Source organism: Silurus meridionalis, chromosome 22 (genome assembly GCF_014805685.1).
Source record: "Silurus meridionalis isolate SWU-2019-XX chromosome 22, ASM1480568v1, whole genome shotgun sequence".
Classification (NCBI taxonomy): Eukaryota; Metazoa; Chordata; class Actinopteri; order Siluriformes; family Siluridae; genus Silurus; species Silurus meridionalis.
The window spans coordinates 15063840-15080523 of record NC_060905.1 but is presented as its reverse complement, the minus strand read 5'-3'; the positions used below and the strand labels follow the sequence as shown (position 1 = coordinate 15080523).

At 40.5% G+C, this 16684-nt stretch overlaps 1 protein-coding gene across 2 annotated transcripts in view; it reads left to right on the top strand.

Annotated features, from left to right (window-relative positions):
- LOC124376290 (cytoplasmic dynein 1 intermediate chain 1) overlaps positions 1–4975 on the top strand; it is a 61460-nt gene extending 56485 nt beyond the window's left edge. For both annotated transcript variants that reach the window (XM_046835302.1, XM_046835301.1), the window contains 2 exons: positions 1175–1300; positions 4205–4975. In XM_046835302.1, the coding sequence (XP_046691258.1) occupies positions 1175–1300; positions 4205–4315 (237 nt within the window). In that variant the 3' untranslated portion in view covers positions 4316–4975. The remainder of the gene's footprint in view (positions 1–1174; positions 1301–4204) is intronic.
- The last annotated feature ends 11709 nt before the right edge of the window (positions 4976–16684 follow it).

Genomic DNA, 16684 nt, shown 5'->3' with positions numbered 1-16684 from the left:
TCCTTGTTTGCCACACGTGGTTGAACTCATTAATGCCTTGTTAATTACACAATTACTCGAGTCAGGTGTGTTGGAGCAGAAATGCGCTGGACCAGTTGTTTTTTTTTTTCTTTTTTTTTTAAAACACACAAAACACTCTATATGTGCAATATAATAATATGTATGGAAAGACACTTTCAGCTACATTACTTAATTTTATTTCTTTAATTTCTTGCATTTACATTTACATACATGGCATTTAGCAGAAGCTCTTATCCAGGGCGAAGTACAAAAGTGCTTTCGGGTCTCTGTCGATGAATACATTAATACTGATTGACTAGATTGCAGACTTAGGATACCATCAGCCTAAAAGTTTATTGGTAGGGAATAATAGCAAAATAAAATAAAAAAAATACATAAAACAAAGAGAGAAATAAAATAACAAACTGACGTGCCTGTACTTATAAAAAGTGTGTGCAAATACATGAATTCTACTGTATATAACTGTTTTGGCAAAAGTATTAGAGCACTTTTCCAGCATAATGCGGTTCTTCCCCAAACTGTTACCACAAAGTTGGAGGCACACAATTTTGTTTGATGTCTGTTTAGTAAAACCTTTTTCCCTCACTTAAAATAGGAGACCCAAACCTGTTCCAGCATGACAATGTCCCTGTGTACAAAGTGAGTTCTATGAAGCTCTGACCTCAACCCTATTGAACACCTTGACTGCACACCAGGCCTCCTCATCCTACATCAGTACCTGACTTTACTAAATCCCTTATGGCTGAATAAGCACAAATCTGCACAACCACTTTCCAAAATCTACTGGAATATCTTTATAGAAGAGTGGAGGTTTTTATAGAAGCAAATTAGGACTAAATGTGGAATGGGATGCTCAATCCATGGGAACTTCAATCCATATAGTGTAGTGTAATGTGAAAATACCTGAATAGTTTTCATAGTATTTTACTGTAACAGCAGTTTTTGGGTTGCAGTTGCCTGAAATAGGATGAATCATCGGTTTATATAGTCTTTTTTATTTTGTTTTGTAATTCATGCTCATATCAATGCCAAGCACTATTGTAAGCTGTAACCCTGCTAGAAAATAAGATGGCATCACTTCTGGATTCTGCCTCAGAATTAAGAAAACTTGAATAAAATCTGGATGAAACTGTTTTCTTTATTGTGCATTTAGGTGCCCACAGCCAGTGTGACAATTGAGGGCGCTCCTGCTCTGAACCGTGTACGTTGGGCGTCAGGAGGCAAGGAGGTGGCGGTAGGAGACTCAGAGGGCCGGCTCTGGATCTACGATGTCGGAGAGGTAGGTGGGACACACCCATGACCCTGTCGCCGGTTCACCACTGTTCCTTCCTTGAACCACATTAACTGTAGTTTTGGAGATGCTCTGACCAAGTTGTCTAGCCATCACAATGTGTCAAACTCGTTTAAATCCTTACGCCGGCCCATTTTTCCTGCTTCGAACACGTCAACATTGAGATCAAAATGTTCACTTGCTGCCTAATATATCCCACCCACTAACAAGTGCCATGATGAAGAGATAATCAATGTTGATCACTTTACCAGTCATAATGTTATAATGTTATGACTGGTTGGTGTATTTGGAATTGTTGCCCATGTGACCCTGGTGACTGTTTGAGTGACTTGAGATAAGCAATGCCTCAAATTTAGATTCTGTCTCCTCCAATGTCTTATGTACAAAAAAAATAAATAAAATTCATTTGGATGATACTGATTAATTGATTATATTTATTTATTGTATGTATTTACCCTTGGCTGTAAATTGCATTCCATTTGCATTTTTTATAGCTTTATAGCCCTGGGACATGTTTTTTGCGTTTTAATAATAATAATAAAAAAAGCATTAGTTTCATTCTGCATCGCTCATTGTATACCTGAGGTGAACCGGGACAAGCTGCAGCTTGAGGGGCAAGCTGCTACCCGTGCATTAAACCCTCTCCGCTCACTATAAGGTGGGAAGTAACAAAGTCTAAATACTCCGTTACTGTACTTAAGTAGATTTATCTGGCATCAGCACTTTACTTCACTATTTATTTTTAACTTTTAACTTTTACTTATTAAATTCTTTACACAAATAGCTGTACTTTCGACTTCTTACATTTTAACAGGCTCGTTAGTTTAGTTTAAATCAATTTGATGAAATTTCAATACTTTCTTATCACTGCACAACATTTTCAGCCCATCAACCTTTATTCTGTCATTGCGTGGCTTTTTCAATCTACCACTAGTGTATTATTTCCTGGCTTTCAAGCACCACAGACGAGGATGGACAGGAGTAGAAACGAGTTTATTAGAGTTACAGCGCATGTAGGACGTTTTGAGACAAGGTGAGGGAGGTGAGATTGAGATGGTTTGGACATGTGCAGAGGAGGGACATGGGGTATATCAGTAGGAGAATGCTGAGGATGGAGCCACCAGGATGGAGGAAAAGAGGAAAGCCAAGGAGGAGGTTTATGGATGTGGTGAGGGAAGACATGCAGGTAGTTGGGGTGAAAGAGGCAGACGTAGAGGACAGGGGGGGCATGGAGACAGATGATCCGCTGTGGCAACCCCTAATGGGAGCAGCTGAAAGAGGAGGAAGAAGAAGATCAAGCACCACAGACGTAGGCTGCTTTACGAAGCTAACAAGGAGCAAGGCAGAAGGCAACAAGATGTATGGGACTGACATGAATGAGACGTTGATGAGATCGAAGAACAGAGACATTCCTGTTCACCTGATCATCATCTGCTTGTATTCTGTATGGTAGTTGTTCAGCCTGGATACATTCATTATATAACAACATTTGAAATTCTTTTGTTTTAATATATAAATATGATGTGAGGTCTCTGTACCTCTACTTAAGTAAAGGATGTGTATCCTTTTGCCATTTCTGACTATAAGAGGATTTTGCATTAAAGGCCTTGCATGTTTACCAACCTTTTGGGCCATGCACATGTTTGGGTTCCATTGCTTTTCTTTACCCCACTATTTTAAAACAGCTTCTAGCTTCCTAACCACCACAGAGCAGCGAGCCGCCACGACTCCTGTGTTTGCTGTGCTTGTTTCAGAGACTGGGTTTTGCCTTATGTGTGGGGTTTGACTAATTTTAGTGTGTGGTAATTGGAGAGTGTGCTGGTCGGGCGTGTGGTCTCTCAGGCTTGATGATAATGGTGGGTCATCAATAAACTGACTGAAGCTGAAGGGTTTTATGTTGCAACAGAGTATTTACCAGAAGCTTTTCATAAAGAGTGCAAAAAATGTCTGCAACATGGCCTATGCTATGTAAAGAGACAATAGCAGGGGCACTTAAGTACTTCGGGTCTGCCAGTTCTGTCATGTCATGTTTGAAGTTATTCTGCATCAGTATTTATCCCTACATACACACACACACACACACACACACACACACACACACACACACACACACACACACACACACAAAGGTACATTTTCAAAAGATTTATGGTGCAGTATTTGTGCAATCGCAACACCAGAAAATTCTGCTATTTTGAAATTTAGCCTGCAAATACTTCAGTCATTTAAGCCAAAGAACTAAATCAGGTTTGACTCTGGTCTGTTTGTATCTTACAAGAAGTGGACAAGCTGCTTGATGTAGAACAGATTTTGGCCTTGTTGTGTTCTTAATGTTGCTTCTATACTGACACACATGGATTTTTTTAAAGAGAGGGTTTTTTTCCTCTCTGCCTGCAAGGATTTAATTGTTTGCAATGTTAATAGAACTAATGATTTAAAATAATGGTGTTTTCCTGTTAAGCTCACAAAGGTCAAATTCTTATGATTGATGAAGACCTCATGCAGCGCTGTTTAGAAATTTTTTTTTAGCTATGGCCTTTGGTGTAAATGCAGACATCATCTCCTCCCACCTCTCTACTCCTGCTTAATTACAGCCTGCACATCTCTTACTCTCGCCCTCGGCCTGGGTGGCAGGCAGTCATCGCTTCCCATCCGACTTTCCCGGCAGAATGTGATGGCAAAACCTAATCAGCCTGCCTCATGATCTCTATTCACCATAAATATTCAGCCGAAAAACAGTCTTTGCTTTTTTCTTTTCTACAATCAGGATGCGCACTTTTTCCCTTCTCCAGTGTAATATCAGTAGTCAGCCTGATGAATCATGAATGGTCTGTGCTGGTGGTTGGAGGGATTTTAATGTGGTAGTTCTGAAGTTTTCTGTATGGTCCACAGCTGGCATCGGCACACAGCGAGGACTGGACACGCTTCGCTCGCACGCTGGTTGAGATCCGTGCCAACCGAGCTGACGGCGAGGAGGAAGGCCCTGTGGAATTGCCGTCGTAGAAAAAAGTCTCCTCGGACCATCACACTGAAACTGTCCTACATTTATGATAAGTCCAGCACCAATCCTTCACCTGCTGTTCACCTCGGCTCAGCTCACAATATTGTTATTATAGGAAACACATATTAGCATCACCTCGCTTTGTAATTTAATTGTGCAAAGGTCTACTGTTTGCATTCACTTCATCATTTCATTATTTATAGTGTCTGGTTCACACCAATCGAAGGTCTAGCATAGCCGACTGAAGACGAATAGATTCTATGCTGCTACAAGGGTTCATAGTGAAGGCCAAAGAGATTCCTTTGCACCCTGTGATATCCGCAATGCTTGTGTTGTGTGTTGTATGCGTGTGTGTCATTTTTGTATTTATCTCCTGCATGAAGTACAGTAATGGAGTGTGTCTATAAGCAAATTTATAATTGATCAATATGTAAGAGAGTTTTTTTTGTCAGTTGATGACAGTGCGATTCTCTCTGTCTGTCTGCCTCTCTCTCTCTCTCTTTCTTTCTCTCTTTCTCTCTCTCTCTCTCTTTTACACACACACACACCTTGCTGGTGGAGAACTCAGAGCCTATTTCTAAGTGTGGGATATGTGCTCAATGATTACAGCTAATGTCATTCCCCAAGGTAATAAACTAAACTGATACATGCTTTCAGCAGCAGCAGCTCTTTTATTGAACATGTTATCTAAATCAATGCTATACTTACGAATACTCCAGGTATGTGCACATTGTGTGTGTAGTGTGTGTACAAAAACAAAAGTTGTACTGATAAAGGCATACAACACTAGTTTGTGCTTTAATAACTCGAGTGACCTAGAAACAACCTGTGGCTGGATTGTTTACATTTATGGCATTAAGACACCCTTGTCCAGAGCGAATTACAATTGAGCAGATAAGGATTATGGGCCGGGCTTGGTGGTGCTGGGATTTGAACTCATGACCTTCTAAGCAAACATCTAATGCTTTAACCAATGAGCTAATACTTCCTACTTATGCATTGACAATTAGCTCAATTTATAAGATGATTGCCAAATGACCAGAATGGCCAGATTGTGTGGATTTAAACAATGGATGTTTAGTTGTGGTAGTAGCGAACTACTGTACTTTTGAACATAAAAGCTTTCAACCTGGTGTCAGGTGATTGATTTCCATGATGTCATAGCTGTCTATGAAGTAGAAATATCTGGAATGGAGAACTGTGTACAAACTGTGAACAAGTTCCTGAGACCTGACTCATTCAATCTTTTTTACATTCCTAAACATTTTTTCTATCACTGTAAAAAAAAAATCCCAGGATAGTTCAAGTCCTTGGCCAGGTAGAAGGGTTTATTCCCTCACTGAAATTTGCTCCTCTTTCCAGGAGAGACCTAATGGTGTTGATTTTCATTCCATCCAATTCACACTGAGCAGTCTCAGATTATTGTAGCATCTTTCACATAGAGACGAAGCTGTTAAAGTGGTTTAGGTACCTTATAAAAAATCTTACCAGGTTGGCCCACAGGACAGAGTATAAGAGACTCTAGAGCAGACACTGGACCTGCAGTTGGCTTAGAAACATCTCTTAACAAATAAAATCTAATTTTATTTTTCACATACACATTATTACAAAGTGAAATGTTTATTATGACTGTCTAGCATGTAAATAGAAATGTAAAATATATATAAAAAATTTAATTTTTATTTACTTTTATTTTTCTTGGCAACAGCATTACGGGTTAGTCAAAGAAACTTAGAAATAAGCTTAAGAAAATAATAAGGACATAATCCTCGTCTTGAACACACGCAGTAATAGCGGAAAAATGCAGTACCAGGCTGTTCCCAAAATACCGCTGTTTCTAAAGGAAGCGCAACATATTTCATTTTTGTAATTAAGTTACAGTTGAAAGTGAAGGTGCTGTCACCCACATAGGAAAGCTGAAATGGCAATTGATTCCAATCCCATAAACAAATAAAAAAAAAAAGGTTATCCTAAAAAAAAAAAAAAAAAAAAAGAATAAAAAAAAAAAAAATGTGTCATGTTTCATAATAGAATTGTTGCTTCATAATGACTCATTTCTTTGTACTTTAATGCTGTTATATGCCTGTAATAGTAAAATAGTTTCCAAAGAGTGAACAAGAAGAATAGGCATGATTTGCTCTCTCTCTCTCTCTCTCTCTCTTGTGTGTGTACTTGTGTGTGTGTGTGTGTGTGTGTGTGTGTGTGTGTGTGTGTGTGTGTGTGTGTGTGTGTGTGTGTGTGTGTGATTTCGACCTAATGTGCAGTACTGCCACCCACAGGTGGACTGATTAGCATCAAGGGTGGTCCCGGGGGTTAGGGGGGAGTAGTACCTTGAAATCTTGGTAAATGCAATCCAAATTTACTCTGGATGCCAGCAAATGTGGCTACGGCTAACCTGGATGCACCGCATCAGGCGCCAGCAGGCTGATTTGAGACATAAGAAGTGGATGTGAGCCAGAGACTTACTGTGGTAGGAAGGGGGGTGGGGTAGTGGGTTGGTGGGGGAGCAAGGTAGAGAAAGAGAAAAGATTTGTGTATCCTGCTGTGTCTCTGCACAAAGCATAAAGCTTCCAAGGAAATAGTCAAGTCATGAAAGTAAATTATTTTGCCTTTCAATCAATATAAATGAAAAAAAGGCACGAGTTTCTCTAAAGAACCCATAGAATTGAGTGTACAGTATGTAATCAAGAAAGTAATGAATTCACATGGCATAGCACTGTGTGAAACAATCAGGACACTATAATTTTAAATATTCAGATAATTTTCGAAAGTTTTGAAACAAATGTAGAAAAAATAAACCTAAGTTCTCTTTTTAAACATGCTGAGGCTAGAAAGAGTGCAACATAGCAATTACAAGTTATGCAGTAGAGTCAGATAATCATGCTTCCTTCTCCTGATTGGTTAGATTTTGGTGGTGCATTTTATTTTATTTTTTATATTAAATGCAGGCTAATATTTTATTGCTGCTGTCTTGCCAAGTAATTGTCAAATCACAGACCCTGCCTTTAAAACTAAGTTTATCTTAGACCTTAAAAGGCATCCCAGTTTTGCAGTCATATGATGTGTCTGTTTCAGTTGCTATATTTCGGACAGGATTTCTGGCTTCACTGTACAACATGACCAAAGGTTAAAACTGGCCGGAATGACTCACCACAATCTGGAAGCGAATACTTGGTATTTAGACAAGGCTGATCAAATATAAAGTGAGCCTTATGTATGTTACCCAAAACTGCTGAATCCACTTGGAAAACAAATCTTGGAAAAGTCGTAATCTTTTTAATGAAACACACACACAAATAAAGTGATGAAGCCAGTCTCCTATTCGGCCTTCCAAATAGCATCAGTTAGACAAAATGCAAGGATATAGAACTACACTAATCGTGGCCACACATTGTGTGTTTTTATACTAATTCATATTTAAAGATCCAATGGTAAAGGATAGGGTTATGGGCAAGGTCAACTATGATTAAAAAAATAGTCTCTAGTGTCAATTCAAGACTCCTGAGCTGTAGAGTAGCTCCATTTTTTAATATAAAGGGCAAAACTTTTAGCCCAAATTGCGAGAAATCCATTCTCCTCAAAAAGTCTCTAAAAAGTGTTTCTTCTTCTAGAAATGCCAGAGACACTCAACGATTCTAGCAAACACCTCTAAAACACTGCATAGTCGCAGTGCTTCATGGCCTAGGAGGGGAAAAAAGGGGCACACTGAAGAGCTTTTAGTCAAAATTCTTACTCTAAAAAGGAAACATGCTCTTCTAGGAAGGAGTCATAATGAAGCCATAATGAGGCACCTGTGAAAATGAAAGTCTTTTATGTGAGGCCGGCCTTTTCTAAAGAGCTATCAATCAGCTTGAGTTTTCCTGACATTTCAGTTCTCTATACAACTATACTGGGTGTCCTGCTCCTTTTGCCCTATTTGCTCTTTTTTTTTTTCACCTCCATCTCAGATTAAAAGCCTGCAGAGTCTGGAAAGCAGCCTATTAAGAGGCTATCATCAAGCCCTGAGTTCAGGTGAAAGGGAAAGGGGGAAGAGCAGAAGAAAGAATGAAAGACACAGAAAGAAAAGGAGTCAGAACTGTCCACTTACTGTTCAGCAAAGTAAAGTCGATGTAGAACCATCAGAGGTCACCATCGTGACACCGAACTGAGTCCAGGTGCTGAACACTCACGCTGCGAAGAAAGAAAAAAAATCAATTACCTTTAATTAAAGGATCAACAAGCGGACGCTTCAGAGGTCACCTCAATCAGCTAGGTCACACTTATCCTGGCCTTATTCAGAGTCCTAAAAGATCCTTACAGAGGGGTCGAGGGAACCTGGCAAATGATAAAGCACCATCACACAATTAAGGTGGAACTAAAAAATAAGAGGTCAACCAGATTGCCTCTGATGAATTATGAGGCATTATTTCCATGGTTAGCATCAATGGCTGCAGGTGACCATCAGCTCCTTTTTCAGAAGGCGCAAAGTCCCTCCTCCTGCAGAATCTTCCAAAACACTCAATGCGGCCATTGTGCGAGGTTTGGCCCGGCACCAGTTGCCACTTGGAACTTGGTTTCGATAAAATCGACACAAGTTTATCCCAGGAGCACTGGGCACAGGGTGCGAATATATCTTAGATGGGGCGCCGCTCCACACCACACACATTCACACCTAGGGGCAATTTATGAAGGGAAACATTCTCATGGCATGTTTTTGGGATGTGGGAGGAAACCAGAGAATCTGGAGGAAACACACAGAGACAAAGGATATTATGACACGCCACACAAATAGTAACCTGATTAAACCTTATTATTGACCCAGGAACTCACATGTGAGCACCACCAGTAATAATAAGACCATGAATGATATTACAATTTGATCGAAAAACCAATATAATTCATTGAAATTTATTTTGTATAATATTTGGACATTTAACATTAAAACGGCTATTTTTAGAATACAAAGTTTGCCAAAACTACACCATGCTTACACTCCATATATGCTCTGAATGCTCTCAATCATCAAGCATCATCTACGTGCACATGCACCAGGAGTTTTAGCTGTTCTGCTCTGATGAACCCCACAATGCCCTACTTCATATGCTTATTATGGAGAAGAGCAGAGCCCCCATATATGTTACAGGCTTTATTCAGGCTTAGTCAACAGGCTGTGCTTCTAGTTGATCTTTATGAAGTTGGCTCCAGCTCTGCCTGTCGAAGCAGTGAAAGTGGGTCACATGTATAGCTTTATGCTGATGAGGATCCGGAGTTCTGGCACGCCAAAATAATGGGCAACAAACTGAGCATGTAATTCAATTTCCTGAGCCGGGTTTAAATCACTAATTAGCTGGGAGTTTAGCTGCTGATAAATGGCGAAATGAGTGATACATGCTGCAAAGCCATACCTAATCATAAAGTGAGTCTTACCCAGCCGATGGCGCTGACGGAAATAAAATGCTGGTGGAAAGCAGGAATGCTGCGCTTGCGTTGCGAGTATGACTTTTCCATCTTGCTCCACGCTCAGGGCCAAGACATAGAGCAGTAAATCAGACACATCCAGTGGGCAAAAAGGATTAGAATTAAACATTAATTTCTCCTTTAGTGCCACTCCAAACCATTCTGGCTTGGCATGTAGTGGTACCTTTTAAATCATGTTTTCTTTAAGATATACCACGAAAGTAAAATAGCTTCTTTTTTTCAAACACCTCCACATTTAGATCATATTTTACATATGATGAATAAAAGACAGACCTTTTTTGCATGTTTTTTTGCTTGGTCCTGCCAACTTTGTAAGATCTGTTTATTGCTCTTGCAATGCTCCTACGTCAGGACCAAGAAGCATTTCTTTTTTTTTATTCACTCAAAAGTTAGAATCCAAGAGCTGCCAGTTTCTATATATTAGCAATGGAAAATATTCTGACCCTTGGCAGGCACGTGTTGCTTCAAAAATCACCCGAAATCACTGCGCACTCTAATTAGGGTCGACCACAGAGGAGTCAGCGGTGGAAAGCAGCTAGAGGAGAACGAGAGCATGGTGGCTTTAGCAGCAGTGGGTCTGCCAGGCTTTAACCAGGCCTCGAAGCCATTAGAGGAAGTAGACGGAGGAGAAGAGGACGTCTCTCAGGAAGTAGGCTTTACACCCCGAGGCTTATAGAGGTGGGAGAGGGAGGAGACAAAGAGAGACACTTGTGAAAGTTTAAGTGGTAGAATTACATCCGTTTTTACCATTTTCCATGTCATCTAGTAGTGGACGTAAAGCTATTTGGCAACTGATGTCATGTAATGTCTGCTGATGAACGGTCTTTGTTTCTATTCTAGCCACAGGAGCATTGTAGGTCATTGAGATCTTCTGGCATCTTGATATTCGAGTTTATAGTGTGTTAATGTCAGAATTTGGAAATGACAACTCCCATTCCTAAAAATCCCACTAGCTCTGTTTTGTCCCTTAAAAAATGTTTAGTGTTCAGATCATCTCAGATCTCTTTCAACTGTATGTCAGAGAGAGATGAGAGATTTAAGAGAACATGGAGCATTGAACTGTGCAGTTGCCTATCACAAACAAAGCAATACTGTGAACAGGCTTCAGGTTTCTCCAAGTCCACAGACTGGGCAGGTGTCCAGAAGCGGAGTCTAAGATTCTGAAGAGCCTCAGTGCTCAGCCCAGGGCTTTAGCTCCAGCCTGAAGTGCTCTTTAGACAGGCTTCATTTAATTCCCAGCTTAATCTGCCCCTCCTACACAGGTAGCCACAGATAGTATTATCTCCTTGTGCAAGTGAGGCTGTCTGTCTTCATTCAGAGAAGCTCACCTCCAGAAAAGCAGCAGGGAAAGAAAAGATTTGTGAGGCTCTGACAGGCCTCAGCGTGCTGCAGGATTCACGGGCACAGCTGCATTTGATAACACGGCAACACCAAACCAAGCAGCGGCTTCACAGTTCAGAACTTCTAACTGGCGCTATTTGAACACATACAATACCACTTCTGCAATTTCATAATGGACAGCAAGTTAGAACAATGAAGAACAAACGTGAAATTTTGTGTTTGACATGACGTTTGACATACGGCGATGCTCCAAAGAGTCATTTTGAGTGGCATGCACACTTCACTTGAAGACAAGAGATCAGGAAGTCCTTTAACAAGCTCAACTCCTAAAAATGTCGAAACCGTTCGGCAACTTGTGCATGATGATCATCAGAGAACAATCAAAATGATTTTACTTCGCACCAACCCTACTCGTGAGATTTGGCTCCAGCAAACTTTGCAATCTTCCCAAAGATGAAGATCAATCTCAAAGGTTGCCTTTTTGAGAGAATTGAGGAGATCCAACAGGAATCGCAGAATGTGACTGACACGCTTCAAAAAGAAGATTCCCAGGACATATTTCAGAAGAGGCAGGAACACTGGGACCACTGGATTGCTGTGCAAGTTGACTGATTTAAAGGTGATAAATAAATAAAGTACTTTCTTGTTTACAGCGCTAGTCTCAAAAGTTTTTGATACCACCTTCTGTATATATATATATATATATATGTGTGTGTCTTTCATGCGTGTGTATGAGATTTGGAGTGCATACCCCCCCCATGTAGGTCTTCATCGACGGCTGGAGATGTTGGAGACTGCTGCAGCACAGCAAAGGCGGAGTATTTGAACTGACAAAGGCGGCTCTGTGCCTGCATCGGGCCCCAAGGAGCCAGGCCGTCTGGGACATGCAGGCTGCAGCGCGTCTCCTGCACTCATTGTGCACAGAGACTCGGAAGAGGCACACATGGAGAGCCGGATTTGACATTCTTGCTTGCACACACAGACACAGACACACACACAGACACACACACACACTACTGATGTTCCCACGACAGGCTGACAGGTGAGTTCCGGAGACAGCTACCCAGCACAGTGACTCATGTACACCTGACACACATCCTCCTCCCCCATATATACACACACACATATATATATATATATATATATATATATATATATATATATATATATATATATATATATATATATATATTTTATTTTTTTTTTTTGCTCAAGTAATATAATAATTTCTTTACTTTTTGTTTCTAGTCATAAGTCTGGGTTTCAGTCTATTGTTCAAATTCTGCACACTATTTTAAATCATTGGTGACACCTGAAACAAATGACAAAACATCTCCTCCCCTTTCAAGCTACACCAAGTGTACTTCTAATACAATTGCCAATGTGTATAAAAAAACAACATGAAAATTCTGTTGTGAAAATGTAACGAATGCCATCACACAACTTCTACCGTGCTGTTTACACCAAAACACATACACTGTACTCTTCGTCTGCTCTCCAAGCCTCAGGAATGCAGTGGCTTTCTAATGGTTTGGTCAGATTCTTGGAGCTTCATATACAGAGACAACACAGAGCAAAAGAGCAATGTCTACACTGCAGCCTGCAGGGAGTCGATTGAGTGTTCATGTGGTGAACATGGTGTGTGCTTATGTACATATTAAACCCTGTTTAAAGAGAACCTTAAGAAGAGCAACCAGATGTGTGTAGAAATCATTTTGAGACCAAGAGCATCTGAATGGCCAGCAGTTTGGAACAGAGTGTCTACTACACAATGCAGTGCTGGATGGAACGCTGAACATCCAGATTTCACAACTAGGACAGATGCATTTATTTTACAGGTTGTAAGTGTTTGATGGTAAGTAAATAAATAAAACAAAAGAAAAGCCATCTTGCGTTTAAATTGACAGCATTTGGCAAACGCCCTTTTCCGAAGCGACAGTTATCTTACTCATACAACTGAGCAGTTGAGTGTTAAGGGCCTTGCTCAAGGGCCCAGCTAGTAATGCTGGGATTTTAACTCATGGCCCTCTGAAACTGAGGTGACAAAGAGGACAGCTTTGCACCTGAAGCAGAAGCTTCATGTCACTGGTATTACAAAAAAATATGTCCAAACTGGGACTATGTTATGTTAGACTTAATGGATGAAAGTGTGTGGACAGCTGACCATAAGAATTGCGCTTTATGAACATCCTATTTAGCTCCCATTTGCTGTTATATAAGCTCTATAGCAGGAGATGTTACAATCGAACCCATGTGAAGCATATGTTCATGGAGCTGGATTTTGTGTACTGGGGCATTTTTTCATGCTGGAACGGGTTTGAGTCTCTGGTTCAAGCGAAACACACATCCAAAGACATACTATACAATTGTGTACCTCCAACTTTGTGTTAACAGTTTCAGAAAGAACCACACGTGGCTGAAAAAAATCAGGTGTCCTAATACTTTGTCTTCATAGTGTATATTGATGGATTTTAGCAGCCAGTAAACAAAAAGCAGTACATGTGGATGTTCCTTGTCATATAGGCTAACAGTCAAAAGAACATTAATTGTGCTATGACTCGTGATTGTGCTATGGAGCAAACATTAGAACCAGTTGAAGCATTCAAAAGTTTAACAGTTCATCGAAGGAACCTTTGCCCACTCCTGTAAAAGATAGAACAAGTACCACAAAGGCCACAGATAGATAACAGCATCAACAAGTTGTTGTGTGAGATAATGTTAGATGGATTCGTGCCGTCCCTGCCACAGACAGACAGTCAAATCCAGAGCTATCAGACATACTGCCAGCCCTGAGGGGCCTCTCATAGACAACCTCGACGTCGAGTCTCCAGCCTCATGCTTGTGCGGCACATAAAACACTCGGCACAGGCTGCAACAGGTTCTTTCCAGCTCTTTGAAAACATGTCTGCTTTGACACAGGCATATCTGAGCTGATTACGGCCACATTTCAACAGGTCTCGCCTGAGAGCTTGGCAGGCTGCCGCCTCCGTTCCCTATCTTTCCTGTTGCTCCTAGTTACTGAGGTTGCATGCAGGAAGGCAGAACAGCCGCAATTAGATGGAAATCTGTTTCCATGGATTTCTTCTTCCACTTTGAGCCTTCTCCTTTGAAAAATAAAGCCTTTACTGTTTGTTTGTTGTTGGTTTTTCTCTCCCTCATTCCACAGAGACATGAATGACGGATTGTGCACTGACAGCTCTGTCTTACGGGAACATTGTAAATGAGTCTCAATCTTGCAAGCAAGCATTTTTAGAAAGCATTACCATATTCAAAGGAAAGATTATAATCATCTTTAAATAGGAATGAGCAAATTATCCTACACTTCCCTTCCAGAGGAAATTAAAGCACAGACTACGCAAGCTGCTTTTTAGATTTTTAAGTGGAAAACAGTCTTTTATAGATACTTAGAGAATCAGCCATTTCATATGAATTAGATACTAATTGGTCCTTTTTTTTTTTTTAAAGCTACTAAAAATCAAATGAAATCTCTAAACAACAACTTGATTATTGGTGGTGTAGCTCAGTCAGCAATGAAAGTGTGTTTAGCATGGACTATATGGTTCTGTAGGTTGGGAGAAAAATAGGATTAGGTTGCAGAGTGACAGAGGCATTTGCAGGCCAGAAATTCAGCTATAATTACAAGGCAAGGTGGAGCACTGAACAAGGATGAATGTAATAGAGGTACCTGAAGCAAAGCTTACTGGGAAAAGCACAACCCCAGGACACACAGTTCTGTGCAGTAACTGTTACTCACAGTCCCAGAGCTTTACATTTGCTTTATATTTCAGCCAGGCACATGCATGAGCTCTCATCTATTAACATTCTTTTACACACAATGTTCAATGAGGGGTTCAATGAACTTCAGAAATGTTGTAAATGTTTACTCGGGTCATGTAATTAGTTTTTCAGTCAATTATGTAGATGAAACAAAGCATATCATGTGGATACAGATGCTGAGGTGCTTTCCTGCTCACCATGACTGCAAAGAGTGATTATTTATTGCATCCGGAAAGTATTCACAGCGCTTGACTTTTTTCACATTTTGTTATGTTACAGCCTCATTCCAAAATGTAAAGACACAAATGCACAGCTGATTCAATATTCATAAATAAGCAGGTGTACAGGTATTCATATTAACATGGATAGTCTTTTACTTCTTCTTCTTTTAGCTGCTCCCATTAGGGGTCACCACAGAGGATGATCTGTCTTCGTACCACTCTTTTCTCTACATCTGCCTCTTTCAAACTATCTGCATGTCTTCCCTCACCACATACATAAACCTCGTTCTTGGCCCTCCTATTTTCCTCCTTCCTGGTGGCTCCATCCTCTGCATTCCTCTACCAATATAGACAATGACGTCCTAGTCAAGTCAAGTTTATTTCTATAGCGCTTTTCACAACAGACATTGTCTCAAAGCAGCTTTGAGACGTCCTACCTGCTAATAAACTCATTTCTAATCCTGTCCCTTTTTGTCACTCCCAACGAAAACCTCAACATCTTCAGCTCTGCTACCTCCAGCTCCACCTCCTGTCTTTTACTCAATGCCACTGTCTCTAAACCATACAACATCACAGGTCTCACCACAGTACTATAAACTTTCCCTTTCACTCTTGCAGATACTCTTCTATCACAAATCACTCCTGCTATCACTCCTCTCCACCCACTCCACCCTGCCTGCACTCTTTTCTTCACCTCTCTAAAAATTAACATGGATAGTATGCATGTTTATTAACACGTTTTTAGTGTTGACAATCGTCAAATGACGGCCAATTTTTTTTTTTTAATCAACGGATTAATGTCCCTTTTCATCAGTCATTGCAGGCTGCACATTTAAGTATTTAGGAACAGAGTAACAAAAACATTACATGTATTTGGATGAAATGAATGTGGGTTAAATTGCAGTCTTACAGTTTTCACTGAACGTGAACAATGCATGTGTATGTGTTCTTTGTTTTCCCCTCTCTCACTACTGCTCTTTATATTTTCTGCGCAAGTATTTAAGTAACCCGTCCTTCGAATGAAGTGCAGCAAGCAGGAGATAAGCACACAGCCAACTTCTCGGCTAGTGAAGCATTCTGTGCTTACTAAATAATTATTACCCCTTGGCATACGGCTAGAGTTATGTTGCTAACCTGCAATATGAGAGGAGATGAGAAAAAAGGACTTAGCAATGTAATAGCGACACAAAAATGTGTTAGCCACTACCACCACCAATGTACGTTCTCTCTCTTTCTCCTATCTCTGTCTAAACTCTACTGAGACAAGTGTTCACCAGATTTCAAGCATCAGTTTAGTGTGTCCCCCCCATCAAAACCAAATAAATCCATCTGATTTGCCATGACTGCAGTGTCAATAAACAAGGCTGAGGGTGCATGGCATGCGAAGAGGCGTGAGAAAAGGAGGGAGGCCTGCCAGCGCTCACACCAGGGGTTTGGGTCGGATGAAAGAACCTGTCAGAAAAATCACATGAGGGAAAACATATCCACTCGGGCCGGCACAAGCCAGCACTCTGTGTGTGCTTCGGAGGGAAATTTCAGTTCAGGATGTGCAGTCTAAATATCACCGAGCAATCC